Source organism: Danio rerio, chromosome 11, assembly GCF_049306965.1.
Source record: "Danio rerio strain Tuebingen ecotype United States chromosome 11, GRCz12tu, whole genome shotgun sequence".
Classification (NCBI taxonomy): Eukaryota; Metazoa; Chordata; class Actinopteri; order Cypriniformes; family Danionidae; genus Danio; species Danio rerio.
The window spans coordinates 12,929,696-12,948,016 of record NC_133186.1 but is presented as its reverse complement, the minus strand read 5'-3'; the positions used below and the strand labels follow the sequence as shown (position 1 = coordinate 12,948,016).

The following is an 18,321-nucleotide window of genomic DNA, read 5'->3' as shown; positions in this document are numbered from 1 at the left end:
GATGTCCAACTGTTCTGCTGTTTATTTAATTATTATCATAGTAATGATTTCACTATTATTAATGAGAAAATAACGCGGAAGTTTTCGGCGCCTCGTCACGTGATCGTCAGCATCCATGGCAACGGTTCTTTTTGTGTTGTTATGAACTCCGCTCTGTCATTGGCATCTGATCTCGGCGTCCTTCGTGGCAACTGATTCCCAGATTATTGATATTATTGATTGTTGGATACATCGATTGATCGTCTGCTTCTCCCATCATTCAGGTTTGACCCTTGTTATCACACTGTGGTTTGTGTTCAGTATGTCTTGTGTTCATTACAGGTTTCAGAGTCGACTCACCTACGACTCGCTCCAGTTTGATGGCCTCAACATCACTGTGGGAGAGCTGAAGCGGCAGATCATGAGGCGCGAGAGGCTGAAGTTCTGCCAGCTGAAGATCAGCAAAGCCCAAACTGATGAAGGTGAGATGAGGAAAAGCCACTTAAACTATATTACACTAACATTAGATGTGTTATCAGACAGACTTGTAGAAGCTGTGATGTGTTATCATGACTCTGATGGTGACATATAGTGATGTTTTGAGTGTTTTAAAATGCTAATGGCACTCAAAGTATACCATGGTAAATGATTATTACTATATTCAAACTTTATTTTGCTGTCAGAATACACAGATGATGATGCTCTCATCCCCAAAAACACATCGGTCATCATCAGACGGGTCCCTGCGGCTGGACTGAAGTCCTCCAACAGAAGATTTGTTGGGTAAGTTATGTGAAATGAGCGCAATCTTCCTCTGATAGATGTTATATCAAGAGTTTGAGTCTGTCTGTGGTGTTTTGGTCACACAAGCTCCTTTGTTTTGTTTTGCAGACATCAAGCTGGATTATCAGCTAAATCTTCTCAAACAGGTGATTCTTCACTCCTCTCACTGGAGCAGCTGTTGAAGGTATTGAACAAATGATTAATTCACCCCACTGTGCTGCTCTGTATTGAACTGCAGTGTTTGCATTTGAGGCGTCATAATGACATGTAGTGCAGAATATCAATACACTGTGTAAAGCAAACAACAACAATACACACAAACACACACACACAAACACACACAGCTTCTTAGGGAGATTTGAGGGTGTTTATTTAGAGCAAATCAGTAAAATAAAATTTTAATGTGCAAATGCCTGTGAAACAGACTGAGAATCTGGCTGAGGCAAAGGCATCAGAGGAGGACAAGCTAAAAGCGGTGATGTACCAGTCCAGTCTGTGCTACTACTCCAGCAGGTGAGCGTTCAGACACTGACAGGTTTGGTTTGTGAGAAATGTTAGAGCTGATTCTCATGGTTCTGATGTTCATCAGTGAGGCCATGACACTGCTTGGGCTTCTTCCACCCAACTATGTCTGCTTTCACTGTGGGATCCCAGGACACCACATTAGGCACTGCCCCTCTAAAGGGGTAACTGGGTTTTCTAAGCTTATGGTTGCTGTGAACTTGAGCTCTTGTCTCCATCAGTCAGATTGTTTGCTCTGTCGTTTGACTGTCACTCATGAATTCACAGGGCAGCAGCTCTGCTCCGCTTAAGCGCATCCGGAGGAGCACAGGGATTCCCCGCAGCTTCCTGTTGGAGGTGGACGACCCAAACCGAAAGGGAGTCATGATGGACGGCAGCGGCAAATACGTCATTCCCATCATAGACGCGTGAGTAAACTGTACTTGGCATTGCAGCATGTTCTATTGTTTGTGAAAATCTCACATTATGTCTGCTTGTGTGTGTTTGCGCTCGATCTGTTCAGTGAGGCCTATGCTGCTGAGAAGAAAAAGAGACCTTCCTTCTGCCAGACCAAGCCGCTGTCCTCCTCTTCCTCAGCTGGTGCAGCATCTTCAGTCCAGGACGCCAGAGGGAAACGTTCCCGCTCCCCATCTCCACCAGAGACGCACGGAGACCAGAAGAGACCACGTCACTGAGAGACCTTCACCCAAGAGACCTGGAGCTGACGTGAGCACAGTGTATATATTGTACATAGTTTAAGAATAAAACCGAATAAAGATTATAGCAGCATAAACTGTGGACTGGTTGACCTTCACACAATACAGAAACACAAAAGAAAATGATCAACACATTAAGATAGAAATGATGAACAAACATGCTGCGGGAGAACCAGTGTGCTGTCCTGCTCACAATCTAAAACTTTTAGTTAAAGTCTATTAAATGTTAATCTGAAAAAAATAAAACGCTGAACAGCTTTTATAGAATTCAATAGTTTTCCTCATAAAGGGGAAAAGTTCAAGAAACATGGAAGAAAAGGCGGCATGTACATATTTTTAAAAATCCATTGGAATGACAAAGATGTGCATGCTCTAATAAGTCATTTTGGCTGTGTTCATATGGTGTCCTTTGGTGGTTTCTATTGATGTTGTTGTTTACTGTTCAGCTGACTTAAGCAAATAGATTTCTTTAAAATGTAGCTATTAAGGGAAAAAATAATGTATCTTTATATATATATATATACATGGCCTTACTGTAGGAAGGCTGCTGGTGGGAGTCCCGACTGGTTCAGATGGCATTTCTGTGTGGAGTTTGCTTGTTCTCTCCGTGTTCATGTGGGTTTCCTCTGGGTGCTCCAAACCCATGTGCTATGCTGTAGGTGAATGAATAAACTAAATTAGCCATAGTGTGTGTATGTGTGTGTGTGTGTGTGTGTGTGTGTGTGTGTGTGTGTGTGTGTGTGTGTGTGTGAATGAGGGTGTATGGATATTTCCCAGTACTGGGTTGCAGCTGGAAGGGTATCCGCTGTGTAAATTGGGAATAAATTGATTGAATTATTTTATTTAACAATTTTAACAAAAATATACAAACAAGTCCAGTTTGACATTCATATCTTAAAAACTGTCGAGGATAAAATACACAATAAAGCCACAGGCTGATTTCCATCGTGGTCATCGATATTCTTAAAAAATGAACGAGCAAATCATAAAGTGCAAACATCATCAGCTCAGAAACTCAGCACAACAAAAATCCTCAACTTCAACAAAAACAGCCATTTTTTAATTTCCTCTCTAAAAACTCTCAAATTGAATCTCTTTAAAACTCCTCGGCAGTATATTCCAAGCAACAGTACACAGAAAAGACTTTCTACCTGTTTCACTATTAATTCTACAAGGACAAATACCCCTGCTACTCGCTCTTGTAGAATGACAGTGTACCTCACTAACTAAATCTTAATAAGTAAATATTTTGGGACCATTTTCTTTAAAATCTTAAACACCATCACCAATTTCAGAAAAGTGACCCTTTTTCCAACTTTTAATAAATTAATTTGACTATAATATTCATTATTTAAATGTGTCAGTGGAAGTACTTTGATAACAATTCTGCAACTTATTTTGGGCCGTCTGCAATTTATTTTTCATTTTTGTGGAACTACTGCTGTACCAAAAGACTGCAGCATAGTCAAAGTATGACCACACTAATGCACTAGCCAATATTTGTAAAGTTTGGAAATCTAAGAGCTCTGTCTGTCTTGCTAAAAACTTAATTTTAGAACTTTTGAATGGACTATAACAGCCATCTTCTCACCTGTCAAATTACTGTCTGAAATGGAACCTAAATATTTCCCTTCATGTTTGTGTTCATTAATTTGATGCTCTACTTTTACCTCTGATCTGACACATTTTCTCAGTTTCGCAGCTGAACCAAATAAAATAAATTCTGGTTTACACAAGTGTAAGGACAATTTATTAAGGTTAAACCATTAAGAGACTTCCTCAGTTTGTTTACTTATTTCATTTTCAATAAATTCCTTCCTCTCATGAGACACAATTATTGCTGCATCATCCGCATTTAACAAAAGCTTTTTTGAACAGGCCATTTTCAAATCATTGATGTATATTAAAAAAGCAAAGGACCTAAAACACTGCCTTGTGAAACTCCATAAGAAACGGTCGAATAATCTGAAAACACACCATTTAAATCTACTATTTGACATCTGTTTTCAAGGTAAGACTTCATGCATTTATAGGCCAAAACACCAAAACCCATTGCCTTTACTTTTAAAATCAATATCCTGTGATCGACTGTATTGAAAGCTTTTTGCAGGTCTAAGAAAACCATCCCACTTAACTTCCTTTATCCATATCGCTCTTTATATAATTTGTTAAATAAAAGAAACTGTTGAATCAGTGGAATGATTTTTCTAAAACCCGACTGAAACTCTACAATACGTCACATTTTAAACAATATTTTTCAATGTGCTAATAAATAACTTTTTCCCTCCCTTTTGACAAAGCACTCAAAATTGATACCAGCCTAGAATTATTAACCTCAAACCTACTACCTTTCTTAAAAAGAGGAATAACTCTTGCTTTTTTCAACTTTACCTTGACAAATAGAAAAATTGATAATATGTGTAACCACCGGAGTGACGCATTTAGGGAGTCTTTGAGGGAACTGCACTGGAATATTATCTAACCCTGTTGCTTTACTATTTTTAAGTGTTATTAATTTCCTAAATATATCCCCCTCCTCTATTTTATTAAACAAAACTTTCTAGATTAAAACTGCATTTGGCATAATACTCTATAATATAATTTATCAATAAAAATGCCATTTTGTACTGGAAGCTTTTTAACCGTCAATATCAGGTGGTATTAAAAAATAATTAACAATGTCATAGTCAGATATAATTAAAACAAACATGATGAAGCCAGTAAATCTGGTTGTGACCTACCCGTGTGTTACTTTTGTTTCTGATGGGGTCAAAAATTATAATGTGCCATTTATGTTTAAAGTAAAATTATTCTCTATATATATTTTTTAATTTGATATATTTTCAATTAAATTCAATATATTTCTGTCTAAGGCATATTTTTAAAATATAGACATGAAATTGAGATGATTTTTGTATTTTTGTTTACAAATAAACTTTCTGAAGTCTGCTAGTAAACTTTTAATTATTACTTACTATTAATATTGCATAGTCATCATACATCTCTAAATCTTTATTTCTTCAGTTTTACAGTTAGAAAGACAAATCAAAGTAAAAAAAAAAAAAAAAACTAATGTAAAAGTAAGCATCTCTCTGTGTCGCTCAGGCTGAACTGCAGTGTCTATTCACAGGCACGATCCCACTACTGATCGGCACGGGAGCTTTGAACTGCTCCGTTTCCGACCTGGGCCGGTTCACTCCTCCTTAAACGACCTGGCGGTCCCGAGCTCACCCGGGAGCACCATATCGATACCGAACTTAGTGCGGATACCCGATCGACATAGTCCACTGCAGTCCAGAAGCCCTGAGCTCAAGCGATCCGCAGCCTCAGCCTCCCAGTAGCTTCCCAGTAAACATTGGTCGGACGACGATGTGCTCTCCCCGGCCAAAAGATGTCGCTCCGCGACGGCATCAACTGTGTACTGATGGTCTGAAAGCGACGTGCTTTCCACAGCCAAAATTCGTCGCGAACGCACGGCACAAATGCACAACATGTCCTAAAATGCATTAATATATGCTTGTATACATTTAAACATGTCTATTTATATTTGGGGTTGCGTGTATTTACGATTTAATGTACACGTAGTTTAATATATACCATGTCCTGATTAAGTCCAAAAATGACGTCCTTTACACGTGCATTTATAGTCCATCATAAACAAGTGTGCCGCAAGCCTACGTTTGAGTGAAGGTTTCGGCCGTTAGATCGCCCCCTGGGGGCTGGTTGCAGTACAAGTCATAAAGCCCGCCTCCTCCGTGTCAATGAAGGAGACTTGAGCCCAAATAAAAAAAAATATTACACTTGCAATAAAATGTCCCGAAAGATAGTTCTGGTCGATTAAGGCACTGGTTATTGTGCTGAAATAGGTGCAGATCTTCATTTTTGTAAACAGTTTGTTTTTAGCAGTAATTTAATGCTGGGCGTGTCATCGTGATTGACAGCTGTGATTGACAGTTTCTCAAAGCGCGGCGTCTGAGCTTCGGCAGGAGACTGAAATGTTATTATTCGATTTCTGTTATTTTACCATGACAAAATGAGTTCAGCAGTAAACTATAGTTTCTGACATACATGATCCTGGTGGAACACTGTTTATTCGCTAAGTTCAGGGCTTTTTTCGGGCTTTATTAGTTTGCTGATACACGCCTAGCCACCCAGATAGCAAAACACAGTTCCGGCTAGATTCTCGCCTGCCGGAGACTTATCTCTTAGAGCTCAGACTGACTAATGTTACCTCTGCTGGACCTACTCCGGATGCCTGGACTCACTACCCAATTCCAGCCCGAGTCAATCGAGCCAGATGCGGCGGCCGAGCGAGCAGGCGCTGCCGCATGCGAGCCGGAATCAGCCCGCGACGCCGCGAGTAAGTTATGCGCTGCGGCCTGGAGCTGGCGCGATTGAATATATAAAACCCTCATATTTGTTAACGTTATTACATCCATTTGTGTTGATATGACAGCAAACGCATGCTGAGAAGTTCGGGGGGCGTAGTTGATTTTACATAAAGCGTTTGATTGGAAGCTCGACTCTGCTCATTTTCGCGGCTCCTCCTCTGGCTCCATCAGACAGTCCTTCTGCGCATGTCTGGCTCCAATTTCAGCAGTCTTTTGCGACAGTTTGTGCCCGTCAAGCAGGCGTTTTGCCCTCAAGGCGTTCAATGGGAAAAAGGGCTGTCGCGTCGTCCATATTTTTTACAGTCATTGATCATAAACCCTTGCTGAAATTATGAAATATTAAAAAGTATTGCACTTACATCTGGGTATACACTTAATATATGTGTGTCCCAAGTGGGTTCGTGGACAGATTTCAAGCATCTAAACTCATTAAAAACAGATTTATCTTTATGAAATACAGAAATCACTTTTATTTACATCTTGTCAACTGACCAATTACATTCATAAAGTGTCCTGTGCGGTGAAAGGATAGTAAAGTCACTGTTTCTAAAACCATAATGCAATTATTTATTTTTTGCACCTAACGCTAACAAATCTCGCGATATGTCTAACATCGCTGTTTTCAAATCTCATTTTCTTCCGGTTTTGTTCAGCACCACGAGAACATGAGGACGCGGCGAAAAGTTGGACAATTATCACAAATCTCCTACCGTGTAAGTACAGTTTGTATTCGTTTAATAACATTATTGAGTTTTACTCGAAGGAACTGAAATAAATGATGCACATTGTCAGTAGCGATGTGGCGTTGCTTTGATTAGGCTAAAATTAGCCGTTATGCTAAAAGTAAGTCAGGTTTGGGCAATATGTCATGTTATTACAGCAATCTGGTGCAGTTTACCAGGGGTTCCCTACACTGGTCCTGGAAGACAGCTGGTCAACATGTTTTCCAGCATCCACCTGCTGTGTGTTCAGTCAGAGCTGAAAATTACCATTTCAGGTGAGTTTGGAGTGGAATAGTGTAGAAATAAAACATTTTAATAATGATAATAATGCACGAATTTGTTAGAAAACCTAACAAAAAGCTATACAGTATCATGCTATTGTAGATATGTCTCCAGCATTTACTACAATACCAGTATTGATGATTCAGTTTAGCCTACATTAATAGGCTGTCATTAACAATAAGAGCAAAACTCATGAGCATGTATATAAAAAAAGTTATTTACTTAATATTTTACACTAACATAAAATGGTAAATGTATGCATGTAGGTGTTATTAGCTCATGTGGAGGTTTAACAGGTAAAGTCTAACCACTTTTCTTTTAACTGCTCCTGTAAAATAGTTTTTGTACTGTTAATTAATTAAACTGCATTAAGGTTCAAATTTGTCTTGCAGGGTCAATAACAATCAGTCATCTGTCAGACAGAATTCAAGACTCTTTCTCCAGGCCGACTGTAAGAATCATATAAGGCTTTGCATTTATTTATTTTCTGTTCATTAAATAATTGAATTATTACCTTTCTCACTGTTGTTTTGTTTGTCTGTAGAATTGTCTCCAGTGCAAATGATCCTCTGTCATCACACTCCCTGAGGACACTCCAGAGTAGGTGAGAAACTTGTTGAATGCTTAAAAGTTTATTTAGGTGTATAATGTGTATGAGTTCACATTTGCAAACCTAGAGCTAGTTTTATACCTATGGTGAGTATTGTGATCTTATTACTGCATATTCTGATAAACGCTTTAGTAAATAATTGCAACTAGAAAAGTTCACGTCATCATTAGCCTGATGTCAGCTGCTGCTCTGTTACAGTAATTGTCATTGTGAACTCCAGCAGGTCTACATGTTCTGTTAAGAGACTGGATTCTGAGAGCGAGATCCTGTGAAGTGTTCATCAAAGCTGAAGAGAAGAACTGGATCTGTGTAAGTTTTAAATGTGAAAGAATGTCTCTGTCTGTCTGGATCGCTCTGACTGTGATTTTGGTGTCACATTTAGGTTCAGCAACTGTCCGGAGTTGGTGGATGTTCTGTCCGAGCCTGATTAAAAGAGTGATAAACAGGTACATATTTATCTTGCATTGTTTGTGTTTATTTCTACACAATATTTCAGGAAAATATATTTTACTACCCCAACAATTAACCCTGTGTTGTTGTTTTATTTATTCTTATTAGATGTGTCTGTTTAACAGTGATGTACATCTGTTACTATATGCACAATAAATAATTTGCTTAATCATAACACTATTGCATCCTTACATAATGTATTACTTATGGTTTACCAGGATTACAATGCTATAAAGACGTTTAGGTATAACTGGACTGAAATTGGACCTGATTGAATTTCACAGCTTTAAATAATAAGTTTGATTATTTTATATGTATAATTAGGCTATTAAAACACTTATTATAAAGAAATAATACGTTTTAAAAGCAACCAGAAAACGTCCAGAACATGACATATTTCGACGTGCAGGGACCGTGTAGAAAAGACGTGCGATTCACGGCCAGAAGACGTAAAAGACGTCAGTTGGATTTTCATTTTGGCACTACTTTTCAACCAGGACGACACGTGACGGAGCGACGTCTTTTCAACAGTAATCAGACATCCAAATGTTTGCTGGGTGGGGCGGCCAAGATGGCTACCTGATCAGACGTGTTTGTTCGAGCTCCTGCACCACAAGTATTTAGATAGTATAAAAGAACTTTTAACTTGTCGTTTATAGTGTTTATCGTTTTATGTAGTTGTTAATTCTACGTTTTTCCCGGAATCGCGTTGTCATGGGGCGTAAACGTGGTCACTCAGGTAATTCTTCGGCTGATGCTAAGACGGCTAACGTTAGCGTTAGCTTTAACGCATGCTCACCGGCCACTACGGGCCATGATTATGTTGTTTCCTGCATGAGCGAAGATGATGCCTTCTGTTTAGCTGAAGAAGAGTTTCCTGCACTGCCTGTCACTCCGTGTAAATCACCAGTCATAAAGAAAAGAGCAAGTGATGACACTCGAGTTGATATCTCGTCACAGTTGTCAGACATAACTCAGTTAATCAACAGCCGATCAGACGGAATAGAGAAAAAGATCTCGGATATGTCCATTGAACTGAAAGCTGTCGTTGAGAAAGTTACTAATCTTGAGAAACGCATGGATGATGTCGAACAGCCTGTGGCTCATATGCAGCGAAGGATAGATGATATGGAAACTTATTTAAGAAGACGTAATTTGAGGATAGCTGGAAATCCTGAATCTGTGCAAGACATTCGGCTTGAAGTTGTCAAAATCTGCCAAAATGTTCTTCCAAGTGCAAAGGATAAGCTCTCAGATGTTATTGATGTGGTCCATCGTCTCGGGAAGATGCAGCAAGGTGGTCCCAAGGAGCCTCCCAGGGTGACCATTATGCAGTTTTCTGTTCGTTCGTACAGAGATGCTATCTGGAAAGCCGCGAAGAATTCTTCATATTTGAAAGAGAGTGGTCTGCGGTTCATGGAAGATTTCTCAGCGGGAGACCGTGAAAGGAGAAAAAAGTTGTGGCCCGAGGTTCAAAAAGCATGTGCGGATGGGAAGACGGCCTTTTTTGTCGGAGGCAGAGCTTACATTCAAGGACAGGGAGAAATTATCCTGCATACATGGTGCCTTCAGACGTTTAGCATTTTGACTTTGACTTTTAATGTGCACTTTTCAAACATTGACATGGAATTGTTGCATACAATTTAGAGTATGCCTCTTATTATATATATTTTATTTGTTATAAAAAAAGTTCTTTTTGCTAATTTTTGTCGTTTAAGATGGTGCTGCTCTTTTGAGGGTTTTTTATTTTGAGACCTTTTTTGGAGAATATATATTTTTAATAATTACAAAGTTATCTGAGCCAACAGAACTTTCCTTAAACAGGTTAATTGTTCCATTGTTTGTGTGTTCTTTAAATGTCTTTGTCTGTGGTGTCCTTAAACGCCAGGGGTTTAAGAGATGCTGTTAAACGCAAGGCCTTATTTTTGTTTTCTAGGCAATTTAGTTCTGATTTTGTGTTTTTTCAAGAGTCTCATTCAGAAGTCACTGATGTTAATTTTTGGAAATCGCAGTGGGGTAGGGAGATATGGTTCTCACATGGTACAAACCACTCTGCTGGAGTATCCAGTTTAAAAAATAATTTTGCAGGTGATGTGTTGCACACTTACTGTGATGAAAGCGGGCATTTTATTTTTTTAATTTTAAAGTGTTATAATGTGAACCTTATTCTTGTTAATTACTATGGGTATAATTCTAAAGCTGAATATGATCAATTACTATTTATTTTAGAAGATAAGCTTACTTATTGGCAGTCAAAATTCCCAAATGCATATTTAGTGATTGGTGGTGATTTTAATACTGTCCTAAATGAATCTCTTGATAGGTGGCCACCTGGTCGCTCGTCAAATTCAAATACAACTTTGAAAGCATTTATGGATAGGTTAGAGCTTATAGATATTTGGAGGATTAAAAATGTAAATAATAGAGCTTATACATGGAGCAATAAAAATTCTTCTAGACTTTCAAGAATTGACTTTTGGTTAGTCTCCAGAAACCTTGATAAAGATAATATTTATATTGATATCTCAACAACGCCACTAACAGATCAAAAGGCTGTTTCCATTAAAATTTTATTTTCTTCTGATTCTAAACTTAACAAGGGCTGCTCTTATTGGAAAATGAACAGTTCTTTACTTGAACATAATGAGGTTAAAGTAGAGCTAGAAAGGCTTATAGGTTTTTATTGGAATAAAGCTAAACAGGAAAGCTCATTTGGTATTAATTGGGAACTGTTAAAATATGAAATTGGAAAATTCTTCAGAAAATTTAGTGCTAATTTGGCTAAAACTAAGCGTCTTGAGGAAACTAATATTGTCAGCGAAATTTCATCTATTACCGGGATCCTGCCTGAAAATCTCTCTGATAACCAGAAGGAACACTTAATTGATTTACAATTCAAGTTGGATAATTTATACAAATTAAAAGCAGAAGGGGCTTTCATAAGGTCAAGGCAAAGGTGGCTTGAACATGGTGAACAAATGTCTTCCTATTTTTTCAAGCTTGAAAAAAAATAGGTCAAAACATAACTCTATTTGTCAATTAAAAATTGGAGAGCTTGTCTCTGAAAATCCCAAAGAAATTTCCCAACATTGTTATACGTTTTATTCCAATTTGTATAAATCAAAATTTAATCTAGCTGATCTGGATACCTTTACAACATTTCTTGGTGATATTAATTCTATTAGTAATGATGAAAAAACTGTGTGTGACTCACCAATTACTATTAGTGAGGTTAAGGAGGCAATTTTGCATTTAAAAAGTAACAAGTCACCTGGTAGTGATGGGATAACAGCCGAATTTTATAAACTATATTCTGAATTAGTATCTCCGTTCCTTCCCCAAGTGTTTATAGAAGGTTTAAAGTGTTCTGAGCTTCCTGTTAGTATGAAACAAGGTGTTATTTGTTTGATACCTAAACCTAAAAAGGACACACTTCTTTTAGATAACTGGAGACCCATCAGTTTACTTAATAACGATTATAAATTGTTTGCCCTTATTTTTTCAAAGCGTTTTAAGTTGGTTTTACACTCCATTATTGATGAAAATCAGTCAGGTTTTATGAAAAATCGTCACATTTTTAATAACATTAGACTTGTTTTTGACCTAATTGATTATTCAGATTTTATTCAAGATGATAGTTTAATTTTGTTTTTGGATTTCTTCAAAGCTTTTGACACCATTGAGCATCCTTTCATCTATTTTTGTTTAGAAAAATTCGGTTTTGGACCCTACTTTTGTAATGCAATGAGTACAATGTATGCTGGGGGAAATAGCTCAGTGAAATTAGGACATGGAACTACACAGAGATTTCTATTAGAAAGAGGAATTCGGCAGGGCTGTCCAGCCTCTGTATACTTATTTCTTATAGTAGGCCAAGCCTTCTGTCACTTTATTAAGGCAAGTAAACTAGATGGAATTCAAATTGCTGGATGAAATATTTTAATTAGTCAGTTAGCGGACGATACAGCCCAATTTTAAAAGACTCAAACCAGGTTCATCAGGCTATCAAATCCATTCAATTGTTCTCTAAAGCCTCGGGTTTGCACCTTAATCTTAAAAAATGTGAAATATTAGCTTTAAAAAACTCTCCCCTATTATCTGTAGAAGGTATACCAGTTAAAGAAGCCGTTAACTTTTTAGGTGTTGGCATTTCAAAAAAAGAACAAGACAGAGTTTCCTTAAACTTTAACCCTGTTTTCGAAAGGATAAAAAGTAAATTCAATCTTTGGTTATTAAGGGATTTGTCCTTAAGGGGCAGAGTTCTTCTTTCAATAGCAGTAGGAATTTCTAGATTAATCTATTTTGCTTCAACCTTATATCTAGATAATAAAACAGTCAAGTCTATTGATACGATTTTATTTAACTTCTTATGGAAGAATCGTGTACACTACATGCGCAAATCTGTTGTTTTAAATTCCCTTAAAAATGGGGGTCTTGACTTTTTGGATTTCTCTTCTCTAAATAACACTCTTAAAATTAATTGGTTAAAGTTTTGTCTAAATAAACCTTCTTTCTGGAATTTTATTCCCAATTTTATTTTTGACCAACTTGGAGGTCTTTCCTTTTTGTTATTATGCGATTATAAAATTGAGAAATTACCAGTGAAGCTCTCTGCTTTTCATGCTCAAGCCTTGTTGGCGTGGAAACTGATCTACAAGCACAATTTTTCACCACAACGTTATTTTGTTTGGAACAATAGATGTATTTTGTATAAATGCAAGAGTATCTTTTTGGAGAGGTGGTTTGAAAAGGGTATTGTTTTAGTTTGTCAATTGTTTAACACTCAAGGGTATCTTATGACATATGACGAGTTTCTTGTACATTTTAACTTTCCTGTAACTCCCAAGGAATTTTCTCTTGTTTTCTCTGCAATTAATTCTAATATTGTTTCCTTATTTAAAGGTGTAACTTGGATTCATAAGCCCATAATCAATCTAGTTGATACAGCGTGTGGTAAAATTTGTCTTCAGTCTAAAAATAACAAATCTATTTGCTCTCTATTTGTAAATCAAGTTGTATCTAAACCTTGCTCTATTACCTATTGGAATAATTTTGTAAGAATTCCTAAATGGGAAAGTATTTGGTCATTGCCTCACAAATTTTTGGTTACAAATAAGATAAAAGAAATATCTTTTAAAGTAATTCATAAATTCTATCCGGTTAAACATTTCCTAAGTAAATTTAAAAAGGATATTGATATAAATTGCTCTTTTTGTTCTTTGCATTCGGAAGCTGTACCCCACCTTTTCTGGCACTGTGGTTATGTTAAAAAGCTCTGGTATGATGCTCCTGTTTTTATAAAGAAAAGGGTACTCTTTAACTTTAATATGCATTATGAAACTGTAATTTTTGGGTATTTTAATTATGATAATTTGAATAATGAAGCTTTTGTTATTAACCTATTTATTTTGCTAATTAAGTTTCATATTCATAAGTGTAAATTTTCCAACAAAAAAACTTGTTTTACTGTGTTTTATAAGGAACTGAAAAATTACTTTTGCACTATTCAGCATAGTGCTAATCGAAAGGCCATTAAAACTGTCCAACTGTGCTCTAGTTTCAATATCTTTGATTAATGTAAAGGTCCTGCTTGTTTATATTTGTAAGAATCTTAGTTAAGTATTTATACTCTTATTTTTATGGTTATTTTATTTTATGTTATTTTATGTATTGTTGTTATCATTTACTTTCTATCACCCTGGCATTGTTTTGTTTGCTGTATTGTCTTGTATATGTTGTTTAAAGCATAATAAAAAAAATAAATAAAAATATAAATAAAAAAAAATGTTTGCTGGGTTGGATTACAGGAGCGCGCCACTGAACCCGGTGAGAGCTGAGAGAATCAGAGCTGTGGAGAATCTGATCATCACAGCGACCTCTAGTGGAGGAAAACTCACTTTTACAGAAGTGAACTAATGCTTTAATAACCTGTGCTAATCATTCACTTACAATAGCATTATAGTTCACTATTATCCAGCAAGTTTTTACGCAGCGGATGCCCTTCCAGCCGCAACCCATCTTTGGGAAACATCCACACACACACACACTCATACACTATGGACAATTTAGTCTACCCAATTCACCTGTACCGCATGTCTTTGGACTGTGGGGGAAACCGGAGCACCCGGAGGAAACCCACGTGAAGGCAGGGGGAAAATGCAAACTCCACACAGAAACTGCGCTACTGCCTCCCCACCTTCACTATTGGAATTCATAACTTGATAATCCATTGTCTGTAATATTTTTTTTTTTTGCATGAGTAAAATTTGCATTTCACTGATTTTTCGTAATAATTAAAACAATGGTAAATCTGATAAATGATTAGAAATGATCCTTATATCAGGGATTATTCATTGCAGTCTTCTTGTTTTGTTTTAATTCATTGATGCAAATTAGGTCTGTAAATCATTTTTCATTATTCTGTAAACATTAAATGAGATCTGAATCACTAACCCTAAACAAAAGAGTTTTTGAATTAGAAACACTCAATAATATGAATCAGCCTTTCAGTTCAAGCCTGCTGCAGTCGCTCTTCTTCTTGGAAAGGTCAGTGCTGATCCTTGTTCTGCAGATTCTGACGTTTTAAATCTGCTTGTGGTGTTTTATTTATTTGTATATGGGTGTAGGGTCCACCCAGTTGGTCCAATGACGGTATCCAATGGTGGATGAAGGTTCACTGCATGTTCGGTCTTTCCAGTGCACAATGTTGATTTATATTAAACTTAACTCATATCTGACTCCAATTTTAGTATGAGGTGGTTTAGAATATTAATATATTTATCCTCGTTTTATCTGACTCCAATTATAAAACATTGATAAGATTATTTTGTTTCCTTTCACATTATTTTAGATTATGATTGAATATTCTTTTAATTTGTTATTATACCTTATTCTCATTTACTCAGATTCCTATAGCATCTCGAGTCTTGCACCGGCCGGGTATACAATCTCTTAATACAAGCTTGTCAGTCTTGGTAATTAAACAGAGGCGATTAACCACTCTCCTAAAGTGGCAGAACCCTATACTTACTCAATTTAGGAGATTTTTTATGTGGTCCCCATAGATCTGTTATCTACTTAATATCAAGACAAAGTATTTTAATAATAAATAAATGATGAGCTTAGAGAGTTATAAATCATTTTATAACATACAGAGATGAACATTTGTAGAAAATACATTTAAATGTGTTTTTAAAAAGTGTTAAATTACTTTAAAACGAAAAAACAAATCGCCAATAGGTGGCAGCAAGAGACCGCTTTAATCGAGTGAAGCTTTGAGTGATTCATTCAGCCACGAATCACTGATTCAGTGACTCGCCCGACTCTATACAGAGTCCTGAATCATTCGTGTAAGGGAACGCAGCTGTGTTTTATTCAGAGATGTCCAACTGTTCTGCTGTTTATTTTATTATTATCATAGTAATGATTTCACTATTATTTATGAGAAAATAACGCGGAAGTTTTTCAGCGCCTCGTCACGTGATCGTCAGCATCCATGGCAACGGTTCTCTTTGTGTTGTTTTGAACTCCGCTCTGTCATTGGCATCTGATCTGGGCGTCCTTCGTGGCAACTGATTCCCAGATTATTGATATTATTGATTGTTGGATACATCGATTGATCGCCTGCTGCTCCCTTCATTCAGGTTTGACCCTTGTTATCACACTGTGTTTTGTGTTCAGTATGTCTTGTGTTCATTACAGGTTTCAGAGTCGACTCACCTACGACTCGCTCCAGTTTGAGGGCCTCAACATCACTGTGGGAGAGCTGAAGCGGCGGATCATGAGGCGCGAGAGGCTGAAGTTCTGCCAGCTGAAGATCAGCAAAGCCCAAACTGATGAAGGTGAGATGAGGAAAAGCCACTTAAACTATATTACACTAACATTAGATGTATTATCAGACAGACTTGTAGAAGCTGTGATTTATTATCATGACTCTGATGGTGACATATAGTGATGTTTTAAGTGTTTTTAAATGCTAATGGCGCTCAAAGTATACCATGGTAAATGATTATTACTATATTCAAACTTTATTTTGCTGTCAGAATACACAGATGATGATGCTCTCATCCCTAAAAACACATCGGTCATCATCAGACGGGTCCCTGCGGCTGGACTGAAGTCCTCCAACAGAAGATTTGTTGGGTAAGTCATGTGAAATGAGCGCAATCGTCCTCTGATAGATGTTATATCAAGAGTTTGAGTCTGTCTGTGGTGTTTTAGTCACACAAGCTCCTTTGTTTTGCAGACATCAAGCTGGACCATCAGCTAAATCTTTTCAAACAGGTGATTCTTTACTCCTCTCACTGGAGCAGCTGTTGAAGGTATTGAACAAATGATTAATTCACCCCACTGTGCTGCTCTGTATTGAACTGCAGTGTTTGCATTTGAGGAGTCATAATGACATGTAGTGCAGAATATCAATACGCAGTGTAAAGCAAACAACAATACACACAAACACACACAGCTTCTTAGGGAGATTTGAGGGTGTTTATTTAGAGCAAATCAGTGAAATAAAATTCTAATGTGCAAATGCCTGTGAAACAGACTGAGAATCTGGCTGAGGCAAAGGCATCAGAGGAGGACAAGCTAAAAGCGGTGATGTACCAGTCCAGTCTGTGCTACTACTCCAGCAGGTGAGCGTTCAGACACTGACAGGTTTGGTTTGTGAGAAATGTTAGAGCTGATTCTCATGGTTCTGATGTTCATCAGTGAGGCCATGACACTGCTTGGGCTTCTTCCACCCAACTATGTCTGCTTTCACTGTGGGATCCCAGGACACCACATTAGGCACTGCCCCTCTAAAGGGGTAACTGGGTTTTCTAAGCTTATGGTTGCTGTGAACTTGAGCTCTTGTCTCCATCAGTCAGATTGTTTGCTCTGTCGTTTGACTGTCACTCATGAATTCACAGGGCAGCAGCTCTGCTCCGCACAAGCGCATCAGGAGGAGCACAGGGATTCCCCGCAGCTTCCTGTTGGAGGTGGACGACCCAAACCAAAAGGGTGTCATGATGGACGGCAGCGGCAAATACGTCATTCCCATCATAGACGCGTGAGTAAACTGTACTTGGCATTGCAGCATGTTCTATTGTTTGTGAAAATCTCACATTATGTCTGCTTGTGTGTGTTTGCGCTCGATCTGTTCAGTGAGGCCTATGCTGCTGAGAAGAAAAAGAGGCCGTCCTTCTCCTGCCAGACCAAGCCGCTGCCCTCCTCTTCCTCAGCTGGTGCAGCATCTTCAGTCCAGGACGCCAGAGGGAAACGTTCCCGCTCCCCATCTCCACCAGAGACGCACGGCGACCAGAAGAGACCACGTCACTGAGAGACCTTCACCCAAGAGACCTGGAGCCGACGTGAGCACAGTGTATATATTGTACATAGTTTATGAATAAAACTGAATAAAGATTATAGCAGCATAAACTGTGGACTGGTTGACCTTCACACAATACAGAAACACAACAGAAAATGATCAACACATTAAGATAGAAATGATGAACAAACATGCTGCGGGAGAACCAGTGTGCTGTCCTGCTCAGAATCTAAAACTTTTAGTTAAAGTTTATTGAATGTTAATCTGAAAAAAATAAAATGCTGAACAGCTTTTATAGTATTCAATAGTTTTCCTCATTAAGGGGAAAAGTTCAAGAAACATGGAAGAAAAGGCGGCATGTACATATTTTTAAAAATCCATTGGAATGACAAAGATGTGCTTGCTCTTATAAGTCATTTTGGCTGTGTTCATATGGTGTCCTTTGGTGGTTTCTATTGCTGTTATTGTTTACTGTTCAGCTGACTTAAGCAAATAGATTTCTTTATATATATGGCCTCACTGTAGGAAGGTCGCTGGTGGGAGTCCCGGCTGGGTCAGATGGCATTTCCGTGTGGAGTTT

The 18,321-nt window shown here is 37.7% G+C and overlaps 2 protein-coding genes across 5 annotated transcripts; both read left to right on the top strand.

The window, feature by feature from the left end:
* The first annotated feature begins 143 nt into the window (after positions 1–143).
* On the top strand, positions 144–17,851 carry si:dkey-27d5.4. Of its 4 annotated transcripts, none has more exons than XM_073916498.1 (7): positions 144–461; positions 663–762; positions 871–946; positions 1,187–1,275; positions 1,352–1,448; positions 17,344–17,483; positions 17,579–17,851. In XM_073916498.1, exons 1-7 carry the CDS (start codon positions 302–304, stop codon positions 17,751–17,753), a joined length of 837 nt encoding a protein of 278 aa, XP_073772599.1. In that variant the 5' UTR covers positions 144–301; the 3' UTR covers positions 17,754–17,851. The 4 variants fall into 4 exon arrangements, with proteins under 4 accessions (XP_073772599.1, XP_073772598.1, XP_073772600.1 ...); XM_073916497.1 differs by lacking the exon at positions 17,344–17,483 and adding an exon at positions 1,552–1,691; XM_073916499.1 differs by lacking the exons at positions 17,344–17,483; positions 17,579–17,851 and adding exons at positions 1,552–1,691; positions 1,787–2,053.
* LOC141376556 (E3 ubiquitin-protein ligase RBBP6-like) lies at positions 15,399–17,160 on the top strand. Its single transcript, XM_073916539.1, has 4 exons — positions 15,399–16,275; positions 16,477–16,576; positions 16,680–16,755; positions 16,979–17,160. Exons 1-4 carry the CDS (start codon positions 16,116–16,118, stop codon positions 17,069–17,071), a joined length of 429 nt encoding a protein of 142 aa, XP_073772640.1. The 5' UTR covers positions 15,399–16,115; the 3' UTR covers positions 17,072–17,160.
* Positions 17,852–18,321: the final 470 nt, after the last annotated feature.